Raw genomic sequence first — 26,310 nt, forward strand, 5'->3', positions numbered from 1 at the left:
CTAAATCCCCGAGAAAATCAGTAAAATCACATTTTGGTTTCTTCATTCATATGTCCCTAAAAAGTATCTAAAAATAAAAAAAATCACAATTTAAACAAATATGAGATGTTATAATGCTTAAATAACATAAAATATCGAGTCAAATAAGTATTTTCAAAAAAACTCTTATCATTGATAACCAAAGTCAATTGCATAGTGTTATCTGTTATTATCTTTATTGGTTGCCACACGTTGTGCAAAACAGAATTTATGCAATAATATTTGTAATTTCATCTTAAACACAAAATATATTAGCGAGAGAAATGATAGTTATTGATTATGATTTTTAATCTAAGTTTTGGAAGTGAGAATGAGAATATGGAGTTAAGCTAAATGAAAGTGGAAGAACGAAAAAGGATGTAAGAAATTGTGATGTTTATAACTTCTTAAATCTTCTTTTGAAGGCCTGAAAACTAATAAACATAGGATGGAACTTCGAAATTGGATTTGGACATGGTGAATGGAAGATAGAAATGGTGCAAAATGGATGGAAACTTGAATTTTAAACACGAAATTTGCTCTTGAAGAGTGATGCTCCCTACATCGATCACTGCTTTGTGAGCACGTGTATTTTTCCTAGGACTCAGCGTGTTGCAACAAACACAAAGAATGATCAGAAGAGGGGAAAAGTCACTTCTTGATGAAGAAGAAAATGATTTTCAAGCCTCCAAGTTCTAGTTCACAAGGTTCGCTCAAGGAAAAGAGAGGAATAAAGAATATAATTTTCCATAATTTTGGAGCCACTTCATAAGGTGGCCAATAGTTTCAGCCCCTAACATCATGGGAATAGAAAGTGATGGCATTTTCAACTTCGTGCACTTCTGCTTCTTGATTGCTCGTAATTGTTAAGTTTTTATGCAATTTAGGTTGTTAAATGTCGCTATGATCAAAGGGCCTATGATGCCACAGAAGTAGAGTGCATCGCACGTAGGTAGTGAGAGTCATGCAATACATGGTATGATGCGATTGCTACGTTGTGGCCACATATAGACGCGGCTCATGAGATCATGTGTGCTCATGACATGCTTACTATGAGAGATATGGAGCACCTTTCAATATCTCTCAAAGTAAAATATGTTATGGAAATGTGTAGATAAGAGCTAAGCTTAGACCGAGTTACCGTCACAACAATCTTGTCAAAACATACGATGTTAGTGTAATATCAGAACGGAATATCAGACTCCAATGGTAAGTAAATTGGCGCCAAAATCTCGTATCGACATCACTATTAGAGGTGTTTCACAATCTCAATCTGAGGACTATTAGAGTGACCAATACGAGTCACCTGATTAACAGTAGGTAGATCACGGTGTATAAATTTCTAAAACAAGAACGATACGAGTTGATAATCACATGGTACCAAATGTGTGAACACCAAGCATGCATAAGGAATCTATCTCTAATGTAATTCGATGAGGAAAACAAGAAAAACTCCCATCAAGCGTGGTTGTCTAAAAATGACAATCAGGGGAGGTCTCTATATCAATGGCCATAATCATTAGTAAAAAGTCAAACAGAAATCCATGTTGCTCCCATAAGAGTTGCATGTCCCGTTCACCAATTGGGCAATGACCAACTCGACTCGATTGGGTAAAATATAGGGTATCTAGCGAAGGCTATGTCAGCAAGCCAAGTATCCTACGAAGCACTAATTATTCCATGGTTGATGTGCTAGTGGCGCATTATAGATATCTTTAGACAGTGGCATCATCAAGCACTCCATCATTTTTAGACCTTTGATATCAGACTCACGGTGAGCCCACTTGACGTACTTGGCTGATATAGTGAACTCGATCAGAGAGCTTGTGGTATGCATACACCACATGAACTTCTTTTCAAGCATGTCTTGGACATCTTGATTCCTAGGCCCCCATCGTCCATCGGTTGACATACTTTCTACCAAGAGAGTTATTAATGTTGCTGGCCTCCTTTTAGGGACCCTATGGATGGAAGTGCGCACATAGGCCATCAATGGATCGAGAACCAATGAAAAATGCAGAGTGTACCATAAGGGTATGAAATGGGATGCTCATGAAGACGTGACGTATGAGTTGAATGCACCTTCTAGATGATACAAATTGAAGTTGCCATCATTTTAGTTTTTTCTCAGCTTGGCCCATAAGGTATCAAAATAATGATGCCCTGTAGGACCGAAAAAATTGAAAGGTACGCATCCTCGTGACTATCAAGTGTTATGTTAGATAACATGGAAGCATCTTACGATGTAGATGGTCCTACCATAAAGCTACTCTTCGAAATGTTGACAAGTTAGCGCAATGCCCTCTAGTACACAAGTATAACACTTGGCTATCTTCCAATCAATAGATTTTTTTAACCATAGCAAAAGGGTCACGTCATCTGAAAATTGAGAATGTGAGATGATAGCGTAACTCATTTTTAAAAAAGTATGGTTCGATTAGGCGTTAGGTGATCGCTCGTGTAAGTGATCAACTAAAGGGTGGGTAAAATATGAGACGACATGTCGAGTTGCCATTCACCAAAAGAAAAATTCTCTTTAATGCGAGCATCAACGAGATCAATGAATACATCTGTGAAACTCAAGCGTCACAACACTCTAGTAGGGACATTTTGTTTGAATATATTGAACTCTTTTCCCCATATAGTTTAATGATGACGTCCAAACCAAAAATATGAGTGTCTAGTGATTAGTATAACTCGTGAAGTAGCATGATGTTGTCATGGATCTATAGACTGTTAAAAAAATACAAAGAAGAGATGAGTCTACCAAAGAAGGTCATGAGTCAATGTCTAATGATTTTAGATATAACCTTGTACCATACATTACTAAACTACTGGGTCAAAAGTCTCTAAAAGAAATTTGACAATCCACTTTTGGGATAAGGGATGCCAAACTGAGTTTCTAGTTTCTAGAAAAAACTTTATGTATGAATCTCTTTGATAGACTATACTAAGAGATAAGACCACCTACTTTGATATCCCAACTAGAACTCAACTGAAAAGCCATGAGACCATGGGGCTTTGTTCTTACTAAGTAAGAAGACCACCTCCCTAATCTTTCCGCACGTTGTGAGAGCTGAGTATGCACGTGTTTGAAATGCTCACTAGATGTGTATCCAATTAACATAGATTAGCATAAATAAGATGTATGAAATAGATAAAATTAGCTAGTGGATGATGTTTGAGGCACATACTTGTGTTTATTAATTACTAAGTAAACATGTTGAGATAATGGCGATAAAAGATGTGGTTCTTATAGTTTTACCTTCAATAACAGAGTAACATGTTCTAATCAGCATATCTCAACCAAGATGCGTGACAATTATTCATAGGAAAATGACTCTTGATTAGTTATACTATCAATAACAAGTATGTCAATATGAATTTGTTATACATAAAACAAGTAATTATATAAAATAATTGTTAGTGGGACCTTAATTGCTCTTTCATGATTCTCTTTAATAAAGATGGGTTCTGTTGTGTACTGTCCAACATTTGAAGTTGACATGTTGCACTCTCACTTGGTTCTATTGTGTACTTCTGCGGAATCTACTAGCCATGTCACATCTTAAGCATTAATAGATTTCTTATTGTTCCCACCTCATTGCACATGTACAACTCTAACCATAATTTTTTCCACTTAAAGATTGAAAATATCACTTTTCATAGTGTGAAGGCCCCAAAAGAGAATGGAACTTGGACACCCCTTCAACTCTCGGAATATGATTAAGTGTCAATGGGTACACACACTAAATAGTGCAGCAAATACACCAAAAAGCTACAATGCAAGTCTAAAGGCCAAAGCTGACGTAGTAACATTTTTTCACACAGTTGTAGTAACAAAGCAGATCACTGCAGGGATCTTGATTCTCTCAAAAGCCAAATTCAATGCGGAGGTTATCAAATTAGATGTTAAGAATATATAACTGCATGAAGATGGAAAGAGTACGAATAAATGACTCCAAAGATGTGAAGTCAAAAAATAAGAAACATGTGGTTTATTTACTGAAAATGCCATTATATGCTCTCAAAAATCACTTCAAGAATCGTTGGAAAGGTTCACTTGAAGATCTAACTGTTTTGTGATATTATGTTGTTGACTTCTGAGATTCTTACAGTATGCTGACAATGGGTCTACTTCCATAGACCTTCCCATGTACATAGTGAAAATCACAAAATGCCTTCACTATTTGGCCCAGTGTTTTGGGTTCAGATTCTGATATAGACTTCATTAGGGAAGATAATAGCGAGAGACAGGATGTAAACCAAAAAAGGATGAGATAAAGGAACTAGATATCAATTGACAATTTTAGAAGCAAGAATCACACAACTAATTCAGTGTCAACAAGTGATTTTTAGTTTATGATCTTTAGTATATAATTGATGGAAAAGCCTGTTGAAATAGTTCATTATTCAATCGTTAAAAAAAAACTTCTTCGACAGTGGCGCATCCTTTTCAACAGATGGTATATTTGTCCCTCGACAGTCGACACAAGTAAATGATGGACTTACATGTTGAGACAAAAACTCCCAGCAAACCACTTTGTTGGATATAAATTTCAAGATTGGGAGATAGTCATATTTAACAGTCTTACATGAAGCTGATTTGCAAGATGAAATAAAAATCATACAGGAACTAATATTACATTCATTATTGGAATTGATACACTAGTCAAACTTTGCCATATGGCGCTAGTACATGCAAAGATCTTGAGGAAATACAACAGTTCACAAAAGTATACAAATACTCTTTTCAGATATCACTATGATTCAGCGTAATTTCATGTATAAATGTTTAACACAGTGATATCTGTCAGAGTACTTGCATAACGCAGCATTGGGTCTGAATTTAGAGCGTCGGCTAGTACTAGAACGATCCAGTATTTGGCGTGCATTTAAAGCATTTCAGCAAAAGAGAACCGCTGAGACTCAAAGGCATCTAACAGGATTAAAAAGTATCAGAACTAAAGAGAACAAAGATATAGAGATAACTAATCAGATGTCATTTCTAACTATCGGGTGAAAGTTGGCATGAGAGCACATTCAAATTATGATGAGAAATAAAATTAATAGATAGCATAGATCTTCACTAAGGGTTGGATGTCGATTGTGGTTCAAAGGTTTGAACAGGATTGGAAATTTTAATAATCGCTCAACAATCTAGTGAGGGCAACAGCGCCATCATGGCATGGCGGAAATTTGGAGCTCGGTGAAGAGCAGTTGTAAATCCTCCAAGCCAGTGGGGTACCAACCACTGAAGTGCTTTCCATCAGCTAGATAGAGTTATTTACATGCAAGCTAATACTTACGCCGCTTCCAGCGACTTTTGCAGTCAGACTTTTGAAGATCCAGGCGCAATGTGGATAAAGAGGTGATTTTCAGAACTATTATCCAAGAGGGTTTTGAGGTTTCCAATTTAATGAAATAAATCAAACTACTCACTTTACTTCTTAACCTTCAGCTCACATAGTTCACCCCTCCTAAACTCTGATCGTTCAGTGACAACACATATAAAGGCAACCATTGGGCTGGGTTTACTTTCGTATTCCTCTTCATACCATAGGGCGAGAGAGGGCTCCCATCCCTCCCTCCCGTCATCCATTCAGTTCAAACTAAACCTCACTTTCATTATCAGGCCAACACTCTAATCAGAAGCTGGTCAAGCTAGCAATAACGATCATTTACATACAACTAGAGGGACAGCGTTGAAATAAATCTATTGTCCACCTCAATCTTTCACTAATCTGTTTTCCTTCCCTATTAGTAGATATACCAAATAGATGTAGGACTTATAGAACCTAATAAAGTTTAACTGCTCTGTAAACGCTAAAGCAGGCTATGCGTGGAGATCATGAATCCTGATCTTTTCTGTCCAAATGCAAAGTCAAAAAACTAGGGACTGGCAGCCCCAGACAAGATATTTTGCTACGGATCATTTCTAATACTTGCTAGGGATCCAGAGATAAACAACCAGAAGGAAGAGGACAAAGTGGCGACATGAAAACAAAGAAAAGAATAAGTTGAATGATGACGATCAAAGGGTTCCATAAAATCAGCGAACCACAGGATCATATTCCTGCTTCATACACCGTCGAGGAAAGAATGTTAAACGATTTCAGTAAACTCTACCCATAACTGTAAACCTAGCTTTCACCTCTCCCACGATGTGTTTTTATCGACATCACACCAGAGGCAGCCGGCTCTGTTATCGCCGTTCCTAGGCAAACATTCTTCATCATCACTGTAGCAATCTGCAAAAGATTTCGTGCGGCTGAACCACTCATGTTCAGTGCGAAAGAAAATAAGGAAAAAACATATCTGACACATTCAAGCACTGAGATTTGATGCGCCCCAGATTTTTCCTTATTTTCTTCCAAGGACAATTTTATTTTGGGCTTTCCTCAGAGATAATCTAAAATAGTATTTGTATAAAGAAAAATAGTTTGAACAACATGCTTAATTGCAAAGCGACGTCCGCAAGGCAGTAAGTACTAGAAGCTGCTGCTGCATTATAAGACCTCTTGGCTGCTTCGGGGCAAAAATGACATATATAAAAAAGACAGAAAACGATCGGAAACAAGTGGATTTCTTGAACCATCCTAAGGGCACCTCAGACCATCTTTCCCCATTGTTTATCTTCATGTGCAATCATAGTGCAAGGATAACGTTCAGGGTCACATCATCGATGCCTTCTACATGGAACAAGTTCCACAAATGTTTAAATCTCGCGGAAAACGAAGGAAAGCCGCTCCATGATTATTATCACGTATATTTCAAGACTAGCATCTTATCAGAAGGAAATGCATTTGTTGAATGCAGCCACAGGATACTGTACCAGAAATGCCCAAGGACAATTTGTTTTGGGCTTTCCTCAGCAGTAATCTAAATAAGTTTTTTTTGGCCGAAGAAAATAGTTTGAACTACACGCTTAATTGCAAAGTGACGTCCCCAGGGCAGTACTAGAAGTCGCTGCCACATTTAGAGAACTCTTGGCAATCCATGGCACTGCTTCCGGGCAAAAATGACATGAATAAAAAGAGTGGAGTTCTTGAACCATCCTAGGACCATCTCAGATCATCTTTCCCCATGGTTTATCTTCATGCGCAATCATAGTGCAAGGATAACGTTCAGGGTCACATCATTGATGCTTTCTACATGGAACAAGTTCCACAAATGTTTCTGTCTCGCGAAAAAAGAAGGAAAGCCACTCCATGATTATCACGTATATTGCAAGACCAGCATCTTATCATAAGAAAATGCATCTGTAGAATGCAGGTACAGGACACTGAACCAGAAATGCCCATGTTATATCTCAGTAGCCTTTTCCCCACTCTTTTGGAATTTGGCAACTCAAAGTGCAAGGTTAACAAAGAGGACATCATCAATGAGGAAGACTTTGGCCAGAACAGAGTTTTTCGGTTCTAATGAAAGGGACTGTCAAGGGCAGTACCAAAACCCTGATACCAAAAGTTAGTATAAAACGAGAAGGCAAAACAAAACTGGTTGAAGTTCAATGAAATTAAGCTCCTTTCTTCTCCCAAAGAGGAAAGAACCCATACGATGTATTACAGCAGATTGTCTAAAGACCTAGAAGAAAATTTTTATCAGAGGAAGGAATAGAAGGAGAATAGTAGATGTTATTGGGGTCAGAGAGGAGAACAAGAATGATTTGAAGGGTTGAAAGGAGGTGGCAGGGATTGACCAAGGACAAGACACTTGAAGATGCGGTGAGTGTAGTGATGATCTCAAGAACTCAAATATCAAGAGGAGAGACAAGTGACTTCAACTTCATTCTTCTTTGCCCTCCAAGAGGGAGGCAGCCTTATCTAAAGAAAATGTGAAAGGGTGAAATAAACCAATGCCCATAATGGGCTAACGCAACTAATTTAACCCTATAAATGCCCATATCAGTCAGACACATCGTCACAACAAATAGTGGAATATTACGTAGAGGGCAAACAAACATATTAAATAAAAATGAAAATAATCTATATATATATTCCTCAAAAGGGATTTATGGAGGAAATGTGCAAGAAACCAACGTCAACTGATTCATATCTAAGGAGCGTCTCATTATACAAACACTCACAAGTTAGCTTTTTTATTCTTGACGAGAAATGAATTCTGAAAACATGGGAACAAATCACCTTTAACAAAAGAGACATTCGACCAAACATGGTGCAAACAAAACGATACAACCAACGAATATTCTGAGTTTCCACTTTCTCAAAAAATTAGGAAGTTGATGAATAAAAATCTGCATGAAATAGTATTGGCCCTGCTGAAGTCAGAAAGAGAAACTACGTCCAAGCCATCAAATAATCGTCCACATTTAAGAATAAGATCAGCATTGAGGGAACCAGCAATGATAAAAGACTCTTACACGCTTTTTCAATCTGGGAGCCGTAGCCAGGGTGGAGAGGACGTCAATAACAAGTTTTCAGACTCAACACCAACTCGACAGGTAGGCCTACTCCAAGTTAAAACCTCTCATTCTATCAACATTCCTTTTTACATATAATTTTTCATCCCAAGCCTCGTAAGGAGGGGACAATCATTTGCACTGCTGCACCCACATACTCCAAACTAACACTTCTCAGGGTGTCTGAGAGATCTTTTAACTCATCAACCACGTATTAGGTGGTCTGTCTCCTTTGAGCTGCAGATGGAGGTACAAGCTCGAGAATGGATCCAGGGAGACGTCCTCTCTGTCTTTAAGTCCGTGCTATCTTTAATGGATATATAACCATATCGGACGAACTATCGTTATTAACCCACTGCCACCAGTTAATTGCGCTAAAATAGGAACCATTTCAAAAGAGCGCGTCTCAAAAGGGTTTTTTAAATGTGGCACTCAGAATATGCCTTCGTTAACACAAGACTCCAGGGTACTATTGAGAGAGTAGTTTTTTGCTCCACTTGCAAGAAATTTGTTGAAGTTCATTAAATCTCAACAAAGTGAATGCAGGTTACATCAGGTCCCATCACCAAGTACCTACAAATGCTACAAAGGAGAATATTATTCGCAGTCCAAACTATTGGCTCCGAGGACCATATGTATGGCTTGAAAGGCACGTAGAAAAAAGTTGTATGAGAGAAATTATAAGTACAAACAAGTCAGAAGTCAGATTCCCCATAGGGAAAGGTTGTCCACCTGAGTGAAGCTACTCAAATTGTGTAGGAGAAAGAGAGGATAAGCTTAATTGAGCCGTAGAAGCAGATTGACTTTTAATTGCAGAATTGCACTTGACTTCTTATAAAAAAGAAAAGTGTAAATGAGGTAGTCCATCATTTTTCTTTGAGAGAATGATGTAGTCAATCATAAAAACTTGCTAGAACTGAACTTTCTGGAGGTTGCGCTTTCAAGACCCGGCCAATCCATCCATTATCAGATTCTCCAAATTGTACCGGCAGGATTTATTCTTTTCACAGGACAAGACGGCTACAACTGTAGGTGTTTCTCTTGTTGGGGCTACAGAAGGAACTGCCTGACCAATAACTCAATGGTTGCTGGAATTTAACTTGCACCAATTAAACACCAGATGGGAACTTCCTGGCTGAAAACGAAAGCGAAATAGAGGGCGACCTCAAGATCATGATCACAGGATGACACATGCAGGGGGGAAGGCTACTGCACTCATCAGTAAGGAGGATTCTTAGTCCACAGGCGTTCCATCAGAACAAATATCTACTGTGGCAACTGCCATATGTCAGTAAGGCTAGAAACAGGGCCGCACTAGCAAGGATGACTCCCAAGTTAAAGAGGCAGATGGATGTATACCGAGGAAATTCCAAGCAGATAACTACAATATGGGGTTCTGTATGTTGCAGTGAATCCCGAGGAGATAACTGATTCCAATACAGCAGTAGAGGAATTACCTCAGTTCGATAAGAAAATTGAGACTGAGAACTCAAATTAGAGATGGAAAATATCAAATGATGCTAGTCCCACAGATCATATGACTCCCAGGGTACCCATATTTGTATCTTACATCATACGCAATGATGGAAGCTAAATGCCTACATTAGGAGAAAAATAGTAAATGTGGATTCACTGGTTTGTGTCAGCCGAACTTCTTCGTTTCTGATCTCCTCCTATTTTCATCATTTCCTATTTCTCATGTTTCGTATTTGTTACCTATTTCCGTTTTAGACTAATGGGCCTAATTATTAGCCCAATATGTGTATCTCATGACCTGGTATTTAATACCAGGCTCGTGTAGTGAAAGGCTCGTGTAGTTCAAACCCGAGTTTCTTTCCCGTCTAGGATTTCTGTAGAAGTTATCAGGAAACACCTGTCTCCATTGACAACAGTTTGTTCTAAGAATCTTTAAATTTATTTTTTTGAAAGATGATTGACGTCGATCACCCGACAAACAATCTTTAAACTTATAACTTCAGAGTTCTTCAAAATGTGTCATATACATCTAAATTAAAGGTCCAAGTTACTTTTTTCCCTGAAGTTGCTCAAGCGTTGGTCAAGTTCATAACTCCCTTTTTTGCGAGTTTTCCAGAATAACTTGCAGATCTTTCTGCAAAAAAACTCCCCGACCTAAGTTCAACCAGCAAATATTCTACTGAATAAGACTGCCTAGTTTTCCTGCACCCCCTGCTGTACGAGATATGGCGACAAAGGACGCCAGACACAAGAACCAAAAATTAATAACTAATATACATAACAAAACATCAGCGAATTTAATAAAGGCGGCATCTACTAAGCACCAAAACGCAAAGAAGATCTAGTCGCATTTATATACACCAAACTTATTCTTGTTAAGAACCTAAACGCAGCACAGCAGTCTTGATGTGTGCAGTCGCCTACCAAAACGCCAAACGGGGAAAAGGTTTTAACATTGATCTCCACACAGCCTCAGAACACCAGGATGTGTGAATATGATTCCCAAACCCCCAACCAAAAAGAGTTCTTGGTGTCTTCCCTAAGCCTTCATTCTAAAAAAAAGCACGTCTATCTAAACTTATACTGGTACTATATCTACCGATGTTAAACTAAGCCTAATCAAGAGAAATCAAGAAAAAAATGCTGGAAAAATGGTGATAAACGCCTTCGTTACCAAGCAATGCCCAATCGTAGTCCCAGTTTGAATTTTCAATCTGTATAGAAGAGACAAATAAATATAATATGTAAGAATGAACAAAACCGCACACTGGCATGGTCAGCAACCCAATGGAGGAAGTTACTCACAATTTTAGAGTAATTACGTAATCCATATGCCAGAAAAACCCTACGGAAACTGGTAGTTATCTTGTCAATTAGCGAATTGCCTCACAAAGCAACTTCCACGCCTCATGGATCTTCACATGTAGCCTGAAAATGATAAATTCTAAAATTTGACCATCTACAAGAGAGGGACCAATAAGATTCTCCAACGGTAGACCATTCTATAACACGCCCATAAAAAATGGAGCTTATATAAAAATATGATAAGAAAAAGGAAACTACCGCAATGAGTGCTTGCCCACAACTTTTGCAACTAGAATGATTTCTTAGTTCGTCTATTTTCCTAATTATGTTTTTTACTAATCCTGGGACTGTAGCTAATTCATGGCGGTGACAGTTTGAACCATCATTTAACTGATGAACCTCCCATCGTGGGAGATGGTCAGATGAACAAGCGCGAAAGCACTTATCTGGTGCTGTTGCTGGACGCCGTCCTCCAGGATTATTGGCTGATTCTAATTTCATAAATTGGACAATGAGGTGTGGAGCAGGCATCGAGTTCATTTAAAACGATAAGATGTTGCTCAGAGTTATCACCTTGTCCAAATGGCTCTGAAATCCCAGAAATGCATTTCATTAGCTGACCAGCATCTTCTCAGATACGGCCTTCTAAGATTCCACGAGATGGGGTATCCGGGGGGAAAGAGCATAGATGAATGTTTACTGCACCTGGGGCAGTATGACTGCACCTCAACAAGGCCGAGAGGTATCGCTGGTTGGCATAGTACATCATGAGGAGACTTTAGTCTCTATTTGGTTAAGAGGGAGATGGACGGAGGGTGAGGACTCCTGGGGTCAAGGGTGCATATCAGTCTTTATGCGTATCAATTATATAGGGAGGATCACTGATCTCTTCAAAGGAAATCATTAACTGACCAGCAAGCTACACATGAAGAACGTCTTTCTACCAGCTTGATGAGGGGGCATCAGCAAGCATCTATGTTTTTCCTTCTATATATCTACATTTTTCTTGTTTCTATATTTTGTTCATTATTTTTTTTTGAACTGTGATCACATGCCCATGCTGTGATCACCAACAAGGACTTCCCAGGCGGTCACCCATCCTGGTACTGCTCTTGCCCAAGCATGCTTAACTTCGGAGTTCTAATCGGAGTTCTAATGCTTAACATACTATCTTTACCCAAATAAGATCCGACTTAAGCCTTTGTGAGCCTTAACAGGTCCACCTATGCCAAAACCCAAGTGACCTCATATTGAATGAGGGGACCTCAATGGCATAGAACACTGATGTTTCTTCCTCCTCTGTCCGACTGGCAGCAAGGGCAGAAAGCAACTGATATAGGAAGAGCTGATGACAAAAATATGTTGAATTGGACAGTATATACTAAAAACGTTCTTCATATCAGTCTGCAGGCGTTCTCCCCGAAGGACTTTCAGGTACACCAATTCTTGGTCAGCGGCGCGAGCTGGGCACGGAATTATTCATGCACCAGCTTGAAAATGCCTCAAATGGTTATTTTTTCCGCTGTGTTTTCTCATACTTTTCTCATTATACCCTGCCCATGAATTTTATGTTTCGCCGAGATGAATTTAAGAACTGAACTGGGCTCATATCGAACCTTCATTCAGCTTGGATCCCAGCATATTTCCGTATTTCAATCAATGCTACGAAAACATTTACGACTTTGTTTCTTCCCAGAAACAATTTTTGTTTGCACTGTTAGTGAGATATTACGCCTTATGGACTAATGGGCCCTATTCTATAAGCCCATTAGCCCTCTTATCATTCTCTCTCTCCTAGGGTATATATATACCCACACATGTACTCCATTGGGGTTATGTCATTATCTTCCCTCTTCCTCTCTTGACATGGTATCAGAGCTGCAGAGCTCTTCAATCTAGGGTTTGACATCACCCTCTCGCTTTTTAGCAAACCCGGTGCGTGATCGACGGATCAGCCACAGCGCGAGCTGTAGCCAGCCCGCGGAGCTTCCGGAGAACCAGCCCCAGCCGCAGCCGCAGCCGCCGCAGCGCCGCAGCCGCCGCCGCAGCTGCAGCTGCAGCCGCAGCCGCAGCTGCAGCCAGCAGCCAGCAGCCAGCAGCCGCGCAGCGCAGCCGCAGCGCGCGCGCGCCAGCCGTAGCGCGCACAGCCGCAGCCACAGCCGCGCCAGCGCAGCCGCCGCAGCTGCAGCTGGCAGCCGCAGCCGCAGCTGCAGCCAGCAGCCAGCAGCCAGCGCAGCCGCGCACAGCCGCAGCCGCAGTCGCGCGCCAGCCGTAGCCGCGCACAGCCGCAGCCACAGCCGCCGCCGCGCACAGCCGCAGCCGCCGCCGCAGCTGCAGCTAGCAGCCGCAGCCGCAGCCGCAGCTGCAGCCAGCAGCCAGCAGCCAGCAGCCGCAGCCGCAACCCTAGCCGCATCCGCAGCCGCAGCTTGCAGCCGCAGCCGCAACTTGCAGCCGCAGCCGCAGCCGCAACTTGCAGCCGCAGCACGAGCTGCAGCCCCAGTTACAACAGCAGTCTCAGTTACTGCCACGGTTCCGATGTCGGAGGAACTTTACTCCACGGGTCAGACTCATCAACCGGCCATCACAGCCAGCGGCTTCACCGATGCAGATTTTCAACGAGAACCCTTGTCACACAAGGTTACTCATTCCCTGCCGGCGGTTCCCGACTCGACATGTCTCCAGGGCCCGAATTTGCTACAGTGGCGTCACTTTGTCGAGACCACTCTCAAGGCTCGCCAATTGTTCGAGCATTGTACCCAAGCCCCTCTTCCACTGACCCATCCGCACTATGCGGCGTGGAAGCCGAGGAACACTTCGTCCTTGGTTGGCTCTACACGACCTCCCTGGCACCCTCGTTCCGTGACCGGTTCCCTCGCTGCTCCACCGTGAAGGGCTTTTGGGACCAGGCCAACACCTTTTGCAGCCGCGAAGGGGACAACTGGCGCCTCTTTATGCTAGTGGCCAAAGCCAGCAACCTTCGCCAGGGCGCACTGTCCATCTCGGACTATGCGCTGGAACACAAGAAGCTGTGGGACGAGGTGGACTACTACTTGCCGACGGATGATCCGACGTGCAAGTCATTCCAGAACACTCTTCGCCTCCGCTTCTTGGGGTTTCTTTATGGTCTCAACAAGGAATATGACGACACTCGGCGCCGTGCCCTACATCGCAAGGACGGCCTTCCGTCCATTGACGACTTGGTGAAGGAGCTCCAGGAAGAGGAGAGCCATTTCCATGTTCTTGGCACTCTCTCCCCGGAGGCAGCTCGTGACTCGACTGCCCTCCTCGCCCGGCCTCCCTCGCCCGCTCCTGCTCCCACCGCGGAGGTGGCCCCCTCCGTGCTGATTTTCTCCTACTGCAGCAAGCCTGGACATCTTCGCAAGTGGTGTAAGAAGCGTCAGTACGACAACCGGAAAAAGGAGACTACTGACGGGAAAGCTATGGTCGCTTCCTCCTCTTCCCCCTCTACCAGCCCGGCGACTATCGAGCAGCTCCAAGCTGACTTGGCCCGTCTCCGTGACCAAGTGGCTACCATGCAGACTCCGACTCAGTCCACGGCACACTTTGGTGGATTTGGTGCGTTCTCTCTCTCTCCGTCTGAACAGTGGTATTGTGGTCACACGGCTCCCCACTCGCCTCTCGTATCGGATACGAGCCGGGTTCTTGATTCGGGGGCAACCGAACACATGACCCCGTTCAATGACCGGTTTGTATCCTACGAAAGGCATAGTGGGGACCGTACAGTTCTTACAGCCGGTGATGGACGGTTGCGTGTTGCTGGAATTGGGGCAGTTTTTGTAGACGGCCTCGGAGTGGTCAGCAATGTTCTTCATGTCCCCGCCCTGCGAGCTATCCTTATGTCTCCTCCCCGCAGCTTTGGGGACCCGCCCCACTGGCCAGCTTCAAGGGCCACCGATACTTTCAGATCTTTGTTGACGAGGCCACCCACTACACATGGGTTTACTTGTTGACCGCCAAATCTGAGGTTGCTCCGACGGTCCGTCACTTCTGCACCATGGTTTGTACTCAGTTTGGCCGGGGTATTCAGCGGTTCTGCTCCGATAACGCGTGGGACTTCGTCAACACCGAGCTGGCTACGTACTTTGCTGACCATGGGATTCTCCACGAGTCCTCCTGTGTGGCCACCCCTGAACAGAACGGTATGGCAGAACATCGGATCGGGTATGTCACGTCGACCGCCCGTACCCTTCTGCTGAACTATTCTGTTCCGTGGGCATATTGGGGTGAGGCGGTCTTAACGAGTACCCATCTCGTAAACGGTCTCCCCTCCCAGCCCCTCGGGTTTGTCAGCCCACTGGCTTGTCTCACCACGGCTTTCCCCCATCTCTTGCTGCGGACTGGACTACTCCCTCGCATCTTTGGGTGCACGGCATACGTCCACGACACGACTCCCTCTTGCACGAAGCTCCATGCTAGAGCTCTTCGGTGCGTCTTCGTCGGGTAAGCTTCTCTCCAGAAAGGTTACCGTTGTTACCACCCTCCGTCTCGGCGGTTTTTCATCTTGGCAAACGTCACCTTTGCCGAGCATGAGTCTTATTTTGGTGACTCTACCTCGTCACGCCTTCCGCTGGATGAGGCTTCTTCGACTCCTTCCTTGGAACCCTTTCCATTTGTGGGACCCATTCCTCCACCGTCGCTGTCTCCCGCCACGTCCACTTCTCCCTTGCCCCCTACCGCCTCATCTCCCGGTGCACCGTATTCTCCTCCTAGTGCACCCCCTTCCCCCGGGGAGTCCTTCTCTCACCCCAGGGAGCTACCTCCTACTCTCGGTGCACCGTATCCTTCTCCTAGTGCACCTCCTTCCCCCGGGGAGCCTCTCTCTAACCCCGGGGAGCTAGCCTCTTCTCCCCCCTTTGCTTCCGCTCCTCCGTCGGACGATGCGTCTCCCTCGCCTACTGATGATGACGCTCAGTTGGGATGGCCCATCGCCCTTCGAAAAGGGGTTCGTCAGTGCACTCGCACCCCTCTCTACCCCTTATCTCACTAACTCTTTTTTGACCGGCTAAGCCCTTCCTACCGGTCCTTTCTTTCTCACATCGAGTCGCATCCACTTCCTCGTCGCCTATCCGATGCTCTTGCTTCTCCTCATTGGAAAGTGGCGATGGATGAGGAGATGCAGTCCTTGCTCAAGAACCACACTTGGGAAGACGTTCCACTTCCTCCTGGCAAGATGGGGTGGATTGCAAGTGGATTCATGCCAAGAAGCATCATGCCAATGGTACTCTCGAGTGCCTCAAGTCTCGACTTGTGGCTCGGGGGTTTACTCAGTCGTATGGCGCTTGCGGCTCACTCTGACTGGCAGATACGACAGTTTGATGTGAAGAATGCATTTCTCCACGGTGACTTGACGGAGGAGGTGTACATGCAGCCACCTCCCAGGTATACCCTTGGCCTTCCGGGCACCATCTGCCGGCTGCGGAAGTCTCTCTATGGACTGAAACAGTCGCCCAGATGTGGTTCGGTCGGTTCTCTTCAATCATGAAGACCGAGGGTTACACTCAGAGCAATGGGGATGCCTCCCTATTCTTCCGTCACAGTCCTGCGGGTGTCTCCATCTTGGCCGTGTACGTCGACAACATCCTCATCACGGGGTCCGATTCTGCAGAGGCCGGCCGCCTCAGCTCTGCGTTGGCCAAGGAGTTCGAGATCAAGGCCCTCGGGCCTCTTCGCTACTTCCTCGGCCTTGAGGTGGCCTACTCCCCCTAGGGGATCTTTGTGTCACAGCAGAAGTATGCCGTCGACCTACTGGCCTTGACAGGCATGACCGAGTGTACGCCGGTTAGTACTCCCATCGACCCTAACGTCAAGTTGGGTAAGGGGGAGGACTCAGCACCGGTGAACGCATATCAGTACCAGCAGGTGGTAGGGAAACTCCTGTACTTGACCTACACATACCCCGACATCAGTTTCGCCGTCAACCTCTTCAGTCAGTTCATGCACTCTCCGCGGGAGATCCGTCGTCAGGCGGCCAACCGTGTACTTGAGTACCTAAAGGGCTGCCCCGGGAAGGGTTTGTTCTTTCCTCGGAGTATGGAGCGGACCATGAAGGTGTACACTGATGCGGACTTTGCCGGCTCAGTTGTGGACTGTCGTTCCACCACGGGGTACTGCACCCGCCCCGACATCAGTTTCGCCGTCAACCTCCTCAGTCAGTTCATGCACTCTCCGCGGGAGATCCATCGTCAGGCGGCCAACCGGGTACTTGCGTACCTAAAGGGCTGCCCCGGGATGGGGTTGTTCTTTCCTCGGAGTATGGAGCGGACCGTGAAGGTGTACACTGATGCGGACTTTGCCGGCTCAGTTGTGGACTGTCATTCCACCACGGGGTACTGCACTTTTGTCTTCGGCAGTCTTGTCAGTTGGAAGAGCAGCAAGCAGGACAAAGTGTCCCGCTCCAGTGCTGAAGCGGAATACCGGGCACTTGCCGATGGGGCCTCTGAAGGCCAGTGGATATACGGGATCCTCCATGACCTTCGTGTGGAGTATTCAGGCCCGATCCACTTCTACCGCGACAACAAGTCGGCAATCGCTTTGGCAAAGAACCCCGGCCAACAGGGACGGATCAAGCATATGGAACTCCACCGCTACTTCTTCAAGGAGCGCGTGGACGAGGGCATCTTTGACTTGGAGTTTGTTCCATCCGCTGATCAAGCTGCCGATGTCCTCACCAAAGGACTATCTCGCCCTCTCCTACAACGAGCAGTGTCCAAGCTCGGCATGGATGACATCCACACTTCGCTTGCGGGGGGGTGTTAGTGAGATATTACGCCTTATGGACTAATGGGCCCTATTCTATAAGCCCATTAGCCCTCTTATCATTCTCTCTCTCCTAGGGTATATATATACCCACACATGTACTCCATTGGGGTTATGTCATTATCTTCCCTCTTCCTCTCTTGACATGCACCAATAGAAGCCGCCGCTGAAGACATCTTGGCACCACGCAGACACCCTGACACTTCCAACTGTGAAGATTTGGCTACAACATCAAGGGATAGCCCCAACCAACAGATTAACATCACCTAGATTCAATTATACAATAGATGTTTTCTGTAGATCGAAGGAAATGATTGAATAACAGAGCTGCTAGGTGATAAATACTCTAATGCTATTCTGTCAAAATAAAATAAGTATCAAATGAGAACCGGTAGGAGAACTTTGGATAAATACGAGTTTTGAGTCTTAACAATAAATGGATGACCTAACTGAAATGGCAGAACTTATGGCCCATTTATAAAGCTTTTCCCGAATTGTGCTCAGCCGTCCTTAGGACTCTTCCAAGATTGTCAAGAAGTTGGAGATTTATCCACAATAGCTTGTTCTATGAGGTATACGAATTTGGTGACAAATCGAAGCCAATATGCATACATGAAGTGATTCGGAGTAATCAAAAGAGTGTTTTGTCTCTTATTTCCATATCTTTTATTTTACTCCATTTGTGAGTGTGCTCTAATGAGTCTCACGTGTAAAGGTCTTCTTCGAAGGCACAGTAAGGACCATTCAATAAGAATGGCCCACATGGTAACCCTACATAACACTGTAGGGTAACCTTTTCCTATATGTGAGAAAGCAAGAGTGTCATTTCGTTCATCTCCACATTAAGGTTTCCAGGAGAAGCAATGTCCTTAACAGGAATAGATCTCTTTTATATTCCCTATTTACTACTACACGTTAATCACTACTATCCTTATGAAGACAATGATATACTGCTTCATAGGGAGTTCCAATCTTAGAGACTAATTGTGATTTGTAAGGAGAGAACTACTCAATGGTGACAACTGGCGACTTATGGCGCATCGATTCTTAAAACCTACCACGAAAAACATTCTCCGAAGTTGTTAAACGAACGAATGACAAAGCGATGCCTAGAATCCAAACGCTGAATTTAGGTGTGTAGAGTACTCGACAACAAAACAGGGTACCCAAGAGCTTTAAAAACTAAAATTTCTTCGGGAAGAACCAGACACAGAAGACAAGAGAGAAGTTCTCATACTGGATTGCCATGGCCACTCTACTCAGAAAAGTAGACAAAACGATTGTCATGGGAATCCAAAAAGCGTTGTCTTAAAAGCCACCCTACGCATAAAGGAAGACCAAACTAAGGTAAAACCTAACACAAACCCATAAAACGCTGTCATATGCCACTCTATTTAACAGTAGTCACGGAGATAACAGAATGGAAGTCCAATTCCAACTCCTTCGATTGATAGGACAGGAGGAAAAAAAAAGGTATGGAATTTTAAGCATCAAGAGGACAAAGATCTCACGAAAATTTTAACTTGCAAAACTCAATTACAGAGTTATAGCTGCCAATTAAATGAGAAAGGAACAACACCTTTAACAGCAGAACATTTATAATTATCCACTAACTTTAGTATGCCACAACCGTTACCCCAACGCACTGGAACCAGAAAACTGTACCGTTTGCCTGAAAAAGGAAGCTGAGGGATCAAGCAGCCCAATTAATTTGTGAGAAAATCAGAGTCTATTCTTGATACAAAAGATATCTAACGAGAAAGAAATAGCAAAGAAAATGTCGCTATCTGCATAGATCAAAAGATAGCTAGCTTCTAAAAGGACGTTGATCAAGTCCAGCTTTCCGAAATTTTGATTCGCTTCGCTCTTCAGAAGACCTGGAGAGAGAGGAAAGACCATGCATGAAACTACATCTCCAGATGTATTAGGTGAGATAAGGGAAGAAAGATGATGTTATGTTATCTACCCAGAAAAGAACTTACAGTTTCCGTTTCTTGACATTGTTCTGTTTGATGGTGGTTACGACTTCCATTACTCTCTTCTGGTGTTCCATAGTCTGATAATGGAAATTCCGACCTTCATCTGTCTCACAATAAACATTGCAAATGAGACACCAACCCGTGCAACCTTCTTGTCTCTTTCTAAGATTATTTAGAGTATCCTGGCCACTTTGCAAGGAGCCCTGTACACCAAAAAAGAGGCGAAGGTGATTTCCCGTGGTCAATACTAGAGTCACAAAAGAAAGAAAAAATAATTCCAATACATATGATATTGACTTGCAAAAAATCTATACACAATCAAAAAATGGCACTCACGGAATCCAACATCCGAGGTTCATTCGAGAAATCAACCGGCAGGGGATCACCCATCCGAGAAAAATCCCTTGAATACATATTTTCCAGGCCAGGTAGTCCAACCCTGGGGGGATGTTTACGAAAGCCACCAGGTCCAAATGAATCACCGTTGTGTATATAACTAGGCATCACATCACGATTAACGGTGTCCATCTCCCTTAAACCAGGAACAATGCCATGACCTAGCCTCATATCTTCCCCACTACCTCGACGTAGGTGGCCAGGCAACAAATCTGGGGGGAAAACAATAAGAAAGAATGATGACAAATTTCTAGCACAAAAAATTAGACAACCTAGCTAGAGAGCTCACCTGATCTCTGCAAACTAAAACCCTCAGAAATGGCAGGGCCACCAAACCCACAAGCCACACCGCCAAACCTATTTGTTGGGGGGCCAGAAAATTCGCCTCTCGGACTTCTTGAAAGTTGTTTACTGTCCACATGATGACTACCAATTTCTGGGCCAGGTCGTCGAAATTCAGGAAAAACAGTATCAGTCTTCCTTCTCAAATGCTCATCATTGAGATCAAATAGTCTTTGTTGGTTGATGCTGTCAATTGGGCGCAAAGATAAGCCATCGCTACCCACGGGACGGTGGGTACCAGTCATCTGAATTGGCATTGATGGACTGCTTCCTTTGCCTCCTGGGATTCCATCTGGGCGAAATCCACCCATTCCTTGAGATGCACTGTCAGGACCCATAGGATATGAATTCCAATCAAGATTATTCACATAAGATGTTGCGTAGTTTCCAAACTTTGCTGGCCTTTCAGAGTCCAATTCAGACGGCCGAGGGAATTGTTTTAGATCTTCCTCAAACCTTTTTCTATCGATTACTCTTCTTACTGGATCCACATAAGGCCCAAAGTGGGGTCCTGCGGATGGTCTGGATCCCTCAGGTGGAATCTTCTGCTGATCTTCCACTGTAAATCTTTCAGCTCCAAAAGTATGCGGTACAGAAGAATCTGCTCTCCCGGGGAAACCATTGGTCATCATTTCTGAATGTCCAGCTGACATATTTCCAGGAGGAAACACCTCTAAAGCCATTGGGCGAGGAAGAAAAGGCAACCCTGAATTATAAGGACTGGGCTGATTCGAACTCAGAGATTGCACTGGACCCCTGCCATCAAGCGAACTAGCGGTAACATAAGGCACAGTGGGCGGTCTAGAAGTAGATATGCCAAAATGTTCTTGATGGGTGGATCTCGGAATACCAGGAACACCATGGGACGGTGGGATGGGCTCATGACTTCGTAATTGAGAATAGATGGGAGACACTAATGAAGGCGGTCCCCGTGCAAATGACCCATTGGGACCAGGCAATCCACTGGGCAGATTATTTGCCATCTGCATCTCAGGAGGATGAGACTTTGAAGCCAAGGGCATTATTGTATTGAATCTTCCTTCAGAGTTAGGGACCATTGGAGCCACCTGCTCACGCAGCACACTGTCAGCCTCTGGGGGCTTCTGGGATGGAGTGTTACGCACATGCGATGAACCAGGAGTTCTCTCGACAAGTCTTTCCAGATTATGCACGGGAAGATGACGAGGAACCGCAACAAACTGAGAGCTCGGTTGCTTCAGAGTTGGAGGGAGCACGTCCCCGAGACGGCCAGATGAAGCTACTTGATTTGGAGCTACTGGAGTTCTCTGGTCTAGAGATGGCTCAACGACTGGTTCCTCAGCCAGGGCCTGCACAGTAAGACGTCCATCCGTGCTACTAGATTCTTGGGCTGTAAGCTGCCCTGGCACAACATCAGCAACAGTCTGAGATGGAATTCTGCCACTGATATCGCAGCTTTCGACTTTCTCTGAATCCTTTAGACCTCTCACATCGTCTGAAGTACTCACAGTTTCTCCCACAGCATCACCCCCACCATTGTGCTCACATGAAACTTCATCTGCAGAGATGTTGGAGAACACACGTGCCCCACCCTCAACAGAATCTTTAACTCCATCAGTTGGTGTAGTTCCAGCGCCCTTTTCAATGCCAACACTTATGGCTATTTCGGAGTCAATTTTCCCATCAGATATATTTCCTTTCATCTCATCAGAATTAGTTTCTGCATTAGAAACATTCAAATCCCCCGAAGCAACGTTGAGGTTACACACAGGTGATGAGGGGAACTGAGAGTCTTGACCTTCAGATTCTGAAGAATTATGTGGCTGAGCAGTCATACCATTAGGTAATGGTTTTGCTGGATCTTGTGACGTTATATGGTTAGACAGTGCAGACGGGACTGATGGTTGACTTGCTGCCTGCGATGGAGGGAGTGGAACTTGTGGCAAGGACATCTGGTCATGCGATAGGTTCTGCCGGGCTTGAGTGGAAGGTTGAGTTGAAGGAAACCCCGGCTGTTTTATCTGATTGTGATGTGAAGAAGTCTGCGGTTGTTGAACAGAAATGACAGGATGCTGTGGCGCCTGGTCTAGTTTTGGATGCTGAACATGGTTCTGGACCTGTTGCGGTGGCAGGTGAGAGTGATGGAATTGCTGTCCGTGAGGAGAATGCTGATGCGATCCTTGTACCAAGGGGGCTGATAGGTTCTGGGGACCATGAACCGGATATTGGGATAGAGAAGGCCGCATTTGTGTCTGTGGAGGCTGCTGAACTGCAAAATGATTAGACGATGGAAACTGGAGCTGAGTCTGCTGTTGCGGCGTACCATGATGCTGGGGATAAATTGGCGCTCCACGCTGGTGCACAGAAGCACCAAGCATTTGAGTTTGAAGATGCGGCTGAGGGAAGGAATGATAACCAGTAACAGCGTTCGCGGGAGAAGTAAGCTGCTGCGCCTGAGTCTGTGAAAGAGCTTGCTGCTGGGGTTGTGGAAGATTTTGGCTAATCAAATGTGACGGGCGAACTGGCTGAGAATGGAGCTGGCCCTGTTGTTGTGTGTGGAAGGGAGGCTGCATAGTGGAATGAGGTCGCGGATATGCTTGGGACTGGGCGGGTAGTTGAAGATTCTGACCTGGAGGCTGTGACTGTATCTGGAAATTGGAATTTGGATGCGATATATATTGAGCATGGGGCGGCTGTTGTTGGGGCTGGCCAGGATGATTGTGTCTAGCCAAATGTTGTGGCTGTTGCGGCCAAGGCTGATTTTGAAGCTGACTAGGCTGTGGATGAGGCATGGGAAACCCATGAGGCTGAGGAACTTGGCCATGTTGCTGGCCAGGTGGCTGACCAAGAAGCTGTGCCTGCATTGTTTGGGCCATCTGATGCTGCTGAGTCTGTGGACGTACTGTTTGTCCAGGCACTTGACCCTGCGGTTGACCCGGAGGACCTACTGAAGCAGTGTGACAGTGGGATTGCATTTGGACCTGGGCTTGAGGCTGAGGCTGAAGATGAGAATGATATTGAACGTTTATCTGAGCCTGCTGCGGACCCTGCACAGGATGGGCTTGTCCATGCACTTGGGTATGCTGAGGTTGGCTTTGTTGTTGAGGCAGTTGTAGCGTTACCTGGGAATGTTGATGAACGTACGTCTGAGGGTGTTGATGACCCTGGACTGAATGGGACTGCACATATGGTTGCGCATATTGCTGTGGAGCTTGTTGCTGATAATAACCATACTGTTGTTGATGTTGCTGCTGGTAAGCGTCATATCCTGGATACTGCTGATAATATTGTTGGTACTGCTGGCTCCACTGCTCCTGTGTGAGAGCTTGAACTGGGACTTGCGATTGTGGAGTAGCAGTAGTAATGGATGTGGCAGAAGAATCCTTTGGAGGCCCTGTAGTAGAAGACACGGTGCTAGCCAAGCTTGCTGTGGATGGAGCACCAGAAGTAACAGCAGCAGCAAGACTCGCTCCAAGTTGAGAAGATAATTGCTGAGAAGCAGGAGCCACAGACGGAGCAGCACTCTGGGTCTGTAAAGCTGAGCTCTGTGACTGCACATCATCCAGTTGCTGCGCCTGAGGCTGCACTCCCTGCAGCAGGCCGCATATGTTTTGAGTATACTTCAACTTAAAAGATATAAATTAGCATTTGGGGTATAAGCGAGACGGCGTGTACTCACTGGACAAGTCTGTGCATGCTCCTGCACCTGGCGATGGACAATTTGTGCACCGCATCTGTTGCACACAACTGGGGAGTTTCCAAAAGTACAACTCGAGCAATGAGTGACACACTCCGATAAAGTCCCTTGCCATTGGCACCCGCTACGATGATAGAGACAGTGGACTTCGATTTTTTCAATTGCCTCCGCGGTCTGCTTGCCAGATTCGAGGAGTGGCTGGATAGGTTGAATAGAAATGTAAATAAAAAGATCTTTGCATCTAGAGCGAAACATTGAAAATTAAATCTGAAACGGATAAGCCAGACCTTTGCATCTGCCTCTGAAACCAAATACCCGTCGTACGGGCAAGCTGATGTTGTTGCAACGATGTAAGCCAAGCATGGTTTACAATAGAGATGAGTACACGCCGCCTGCAATGCTTCGTTTGGATAGACAAGTGTGCGGCACACGGGGCAAAAATATTCTCCAGGCAGCGATTGAATGTTCAGAATGCACTCATTATCGAAACCCATGAAGCTGCAGAAATGGCTATACGGCCTAGGATTGAAAAAGGAAAGTAAATGAGCATATTAAAAGGGAAGACTGCACAAATGAAGAAATCACACGAATGAAAAATAGATATATGGATCAAACATGGATTCAACGATGAAAAATGAGCATGCGCCGGAGAGACGAAAGAGGTAATTTCTTATACAAAGAAGTCGGATCTTCGAACGAAAGCTTTAGTCGGTTAAACGTGAATTAGTTGCGTCAGACAGACGGCACTAGTTGCGGGAGTAGTTTCACAGTAGACTACGCTTAGTCACCAGGAAAATTATCTGAAACTATTCCGCAAAATTTGAAGGAGTGTAAGGTCATACGGGAAGCAAGCATTGGGGCGAAACAACAGTAAATACTTCGTGTCGTCAACTCAGCCTAAGATCGAGAGCATGTTCCCAGCAAACGACGACCAAAAAAAGAGAGTACTACAGCTCTATGGAAGATTGTTTCGCAAGAGAGCCGGTGGCGCATACCCCAAGACCACTAAAATGTTTTTTTTTTCAGAAATCAGAGAGTTACCTGTTTAAGGTAGGTTGCTGAACGATGACAGTACTGGATGGAGCTTAGCATAGGTCACCAGAAGACCTAATCACGCATGCCGAGAGTTCATCAACGAAGCGCGTCCTTTACAAACCTAGCATTGATCAAGAAGCCCTCATCCCAGTGCATAGAAAGATTAAGCATGAGCAAGAGTTGAGCAGAACCAAGAACAAAGGAGAAAACGCAAATCAACGAACGAACAAGATCTTTACGGCAGGAGGTTACAGCTAGAACTTCCACCAATAATTTAGAGATCTCAGTGAGAGTTCCTTCGTCGACTGGTTTTTATTCGGACTTGGAGGCGGTGTACCCTAGGAAATATAATTAATTTTAAATTGGTTAAAATTAGTTAATCGTTATGGAAGCGCATCTGGTGTAGTGGTATCATAGTACCCTCCCACGGTACTGACCAGGGTTCGATTCCCTGGATGCGCAGTTTCTTTTTGCAAATATACGCAAGTCTTTGTCGATTCCACATTTAAAGAAAGACTGTCCTGCTAACTTCTTTCAGTTAGTATCCCTTCAGACGTCGAAAATATTAGAATCAGTTTTCTCAGTTTTGATTCATCAAACGAATCCCTGGTTGAGGGAGGCCATGATCACGCAAAAATATTACTACATGTAAAGGTATTTAAATTCTTAGATTTCATGGAAATTATTTAATATCTTGACTTATATTTAGCGGGTAATGTATAAAATGTATTAATTCAGCAGAACGCTTTTTTTTCTACGTTTTGCAACTCTTTCGTGACTATTGAGTTGATTTTGGCCTCCAAATGGGTTACGCCACAATACTACAACATAAAATAAATTTTAGTGCGGCAAAAAAATCACTGCCGTCTATGGTTGGCGGTTCA

At 44.4% G+C, this 26,310-nt stretch overlaps 1 protein-coding gene and 3 non-coding genes across 7 annotated transcripts; 1 reads left to right on the plus strand and 3 right to left on the minus strand.

Moving 5' to 3' along the window:
* Positions 1-6,024: 6,024 nt before the first annotated feature.
* Positions 6,025-25,714, minus strand: LOC144714574 (uncharacterized). Of its 4 annotated transcripts, none has more exons than XM_078589349.1 (10): positions 25,433-25,714; positions 24,679-24,910; positions 24,374-24,589; positions 20,663-24,284; positions 20,314-20,585; positions 19,981-20,180; positions 19,578-19,875; positions 11,222-11,344; positions 11,091-11,130; positions 6,025-6,269 (listed from the first exon to the last, which is right to left on the minus strand). In XM_078589349.1, exons 2-7 carry the CDS (start codon positions 24,883-24,885, stop codon positions 19,806-19,808), a joined length of 4,587 nt encoding a protein of 1,528 aa, XP_078445475.1. In that variant the 5' UTR covers positions 24,886-24,910; positions 25,433-25,714; the 3' UTR covers positions 6,025-6,269; positions 11,091-11,130; positions 11,222-11,344; positions 19,578-19,805. The 4 variants fall into 4 exon arrangements, with proteins under 4 accessions (XP_078445475.1, XP_078445474.1, XP_078445473.1 ...); XM_078589348.1 differs by having other exon boundaries at positions 6,025-9,013; XM_078589347.1 differs by having other exon boundaries at positions 6,025-9,022.
* On the minus strand, positions 6,622-6,710 carry LOC144714715 (small nucleolar RNA snoR26). Its single transcript, XR_013584447.1, has one exon. It is a non-coding gene; the product is annotated as a small nucleolar RNA snoR26 (small nucleolar RNA).
* On the minus strand, positions 7,081-7,169 carry LOC144714716 (small nucleolar RNA snoR26). The gene has a single exon (XR_013584448.1). It is a non-coding gene; the product is annotated as a small nucleolar RNA snoR26 (small nucleolar RNA).
* Positions 25,715-25,817: 103 nt separating the features above from the next.
* On the plus strand, positions 25,818-25,888 carry TRNAG-CCC (transfer RNA glycine (anticodon CCC)). The gene has a single exon. It is a non-coding gene; the product is annotated as a tRNA-Gly (tRNA).
* Positions 25,889-26,310: the final 422 nt, after the last annotated feature.

The sequence above is a fragment of the Wolffia australiana genome, chromosome 17 (genome assembly GCF_029677425.1).
Source record: "Wolffia australiana isolate 7733 chromosome 17, ASM2967742v1".
Lineage (NCBI taxonomy): Eukaryota > Viridiplantae > Streptophyta > Magnoliopsida > Alismatales > Araceae > Wolffia > Wolffia australiana.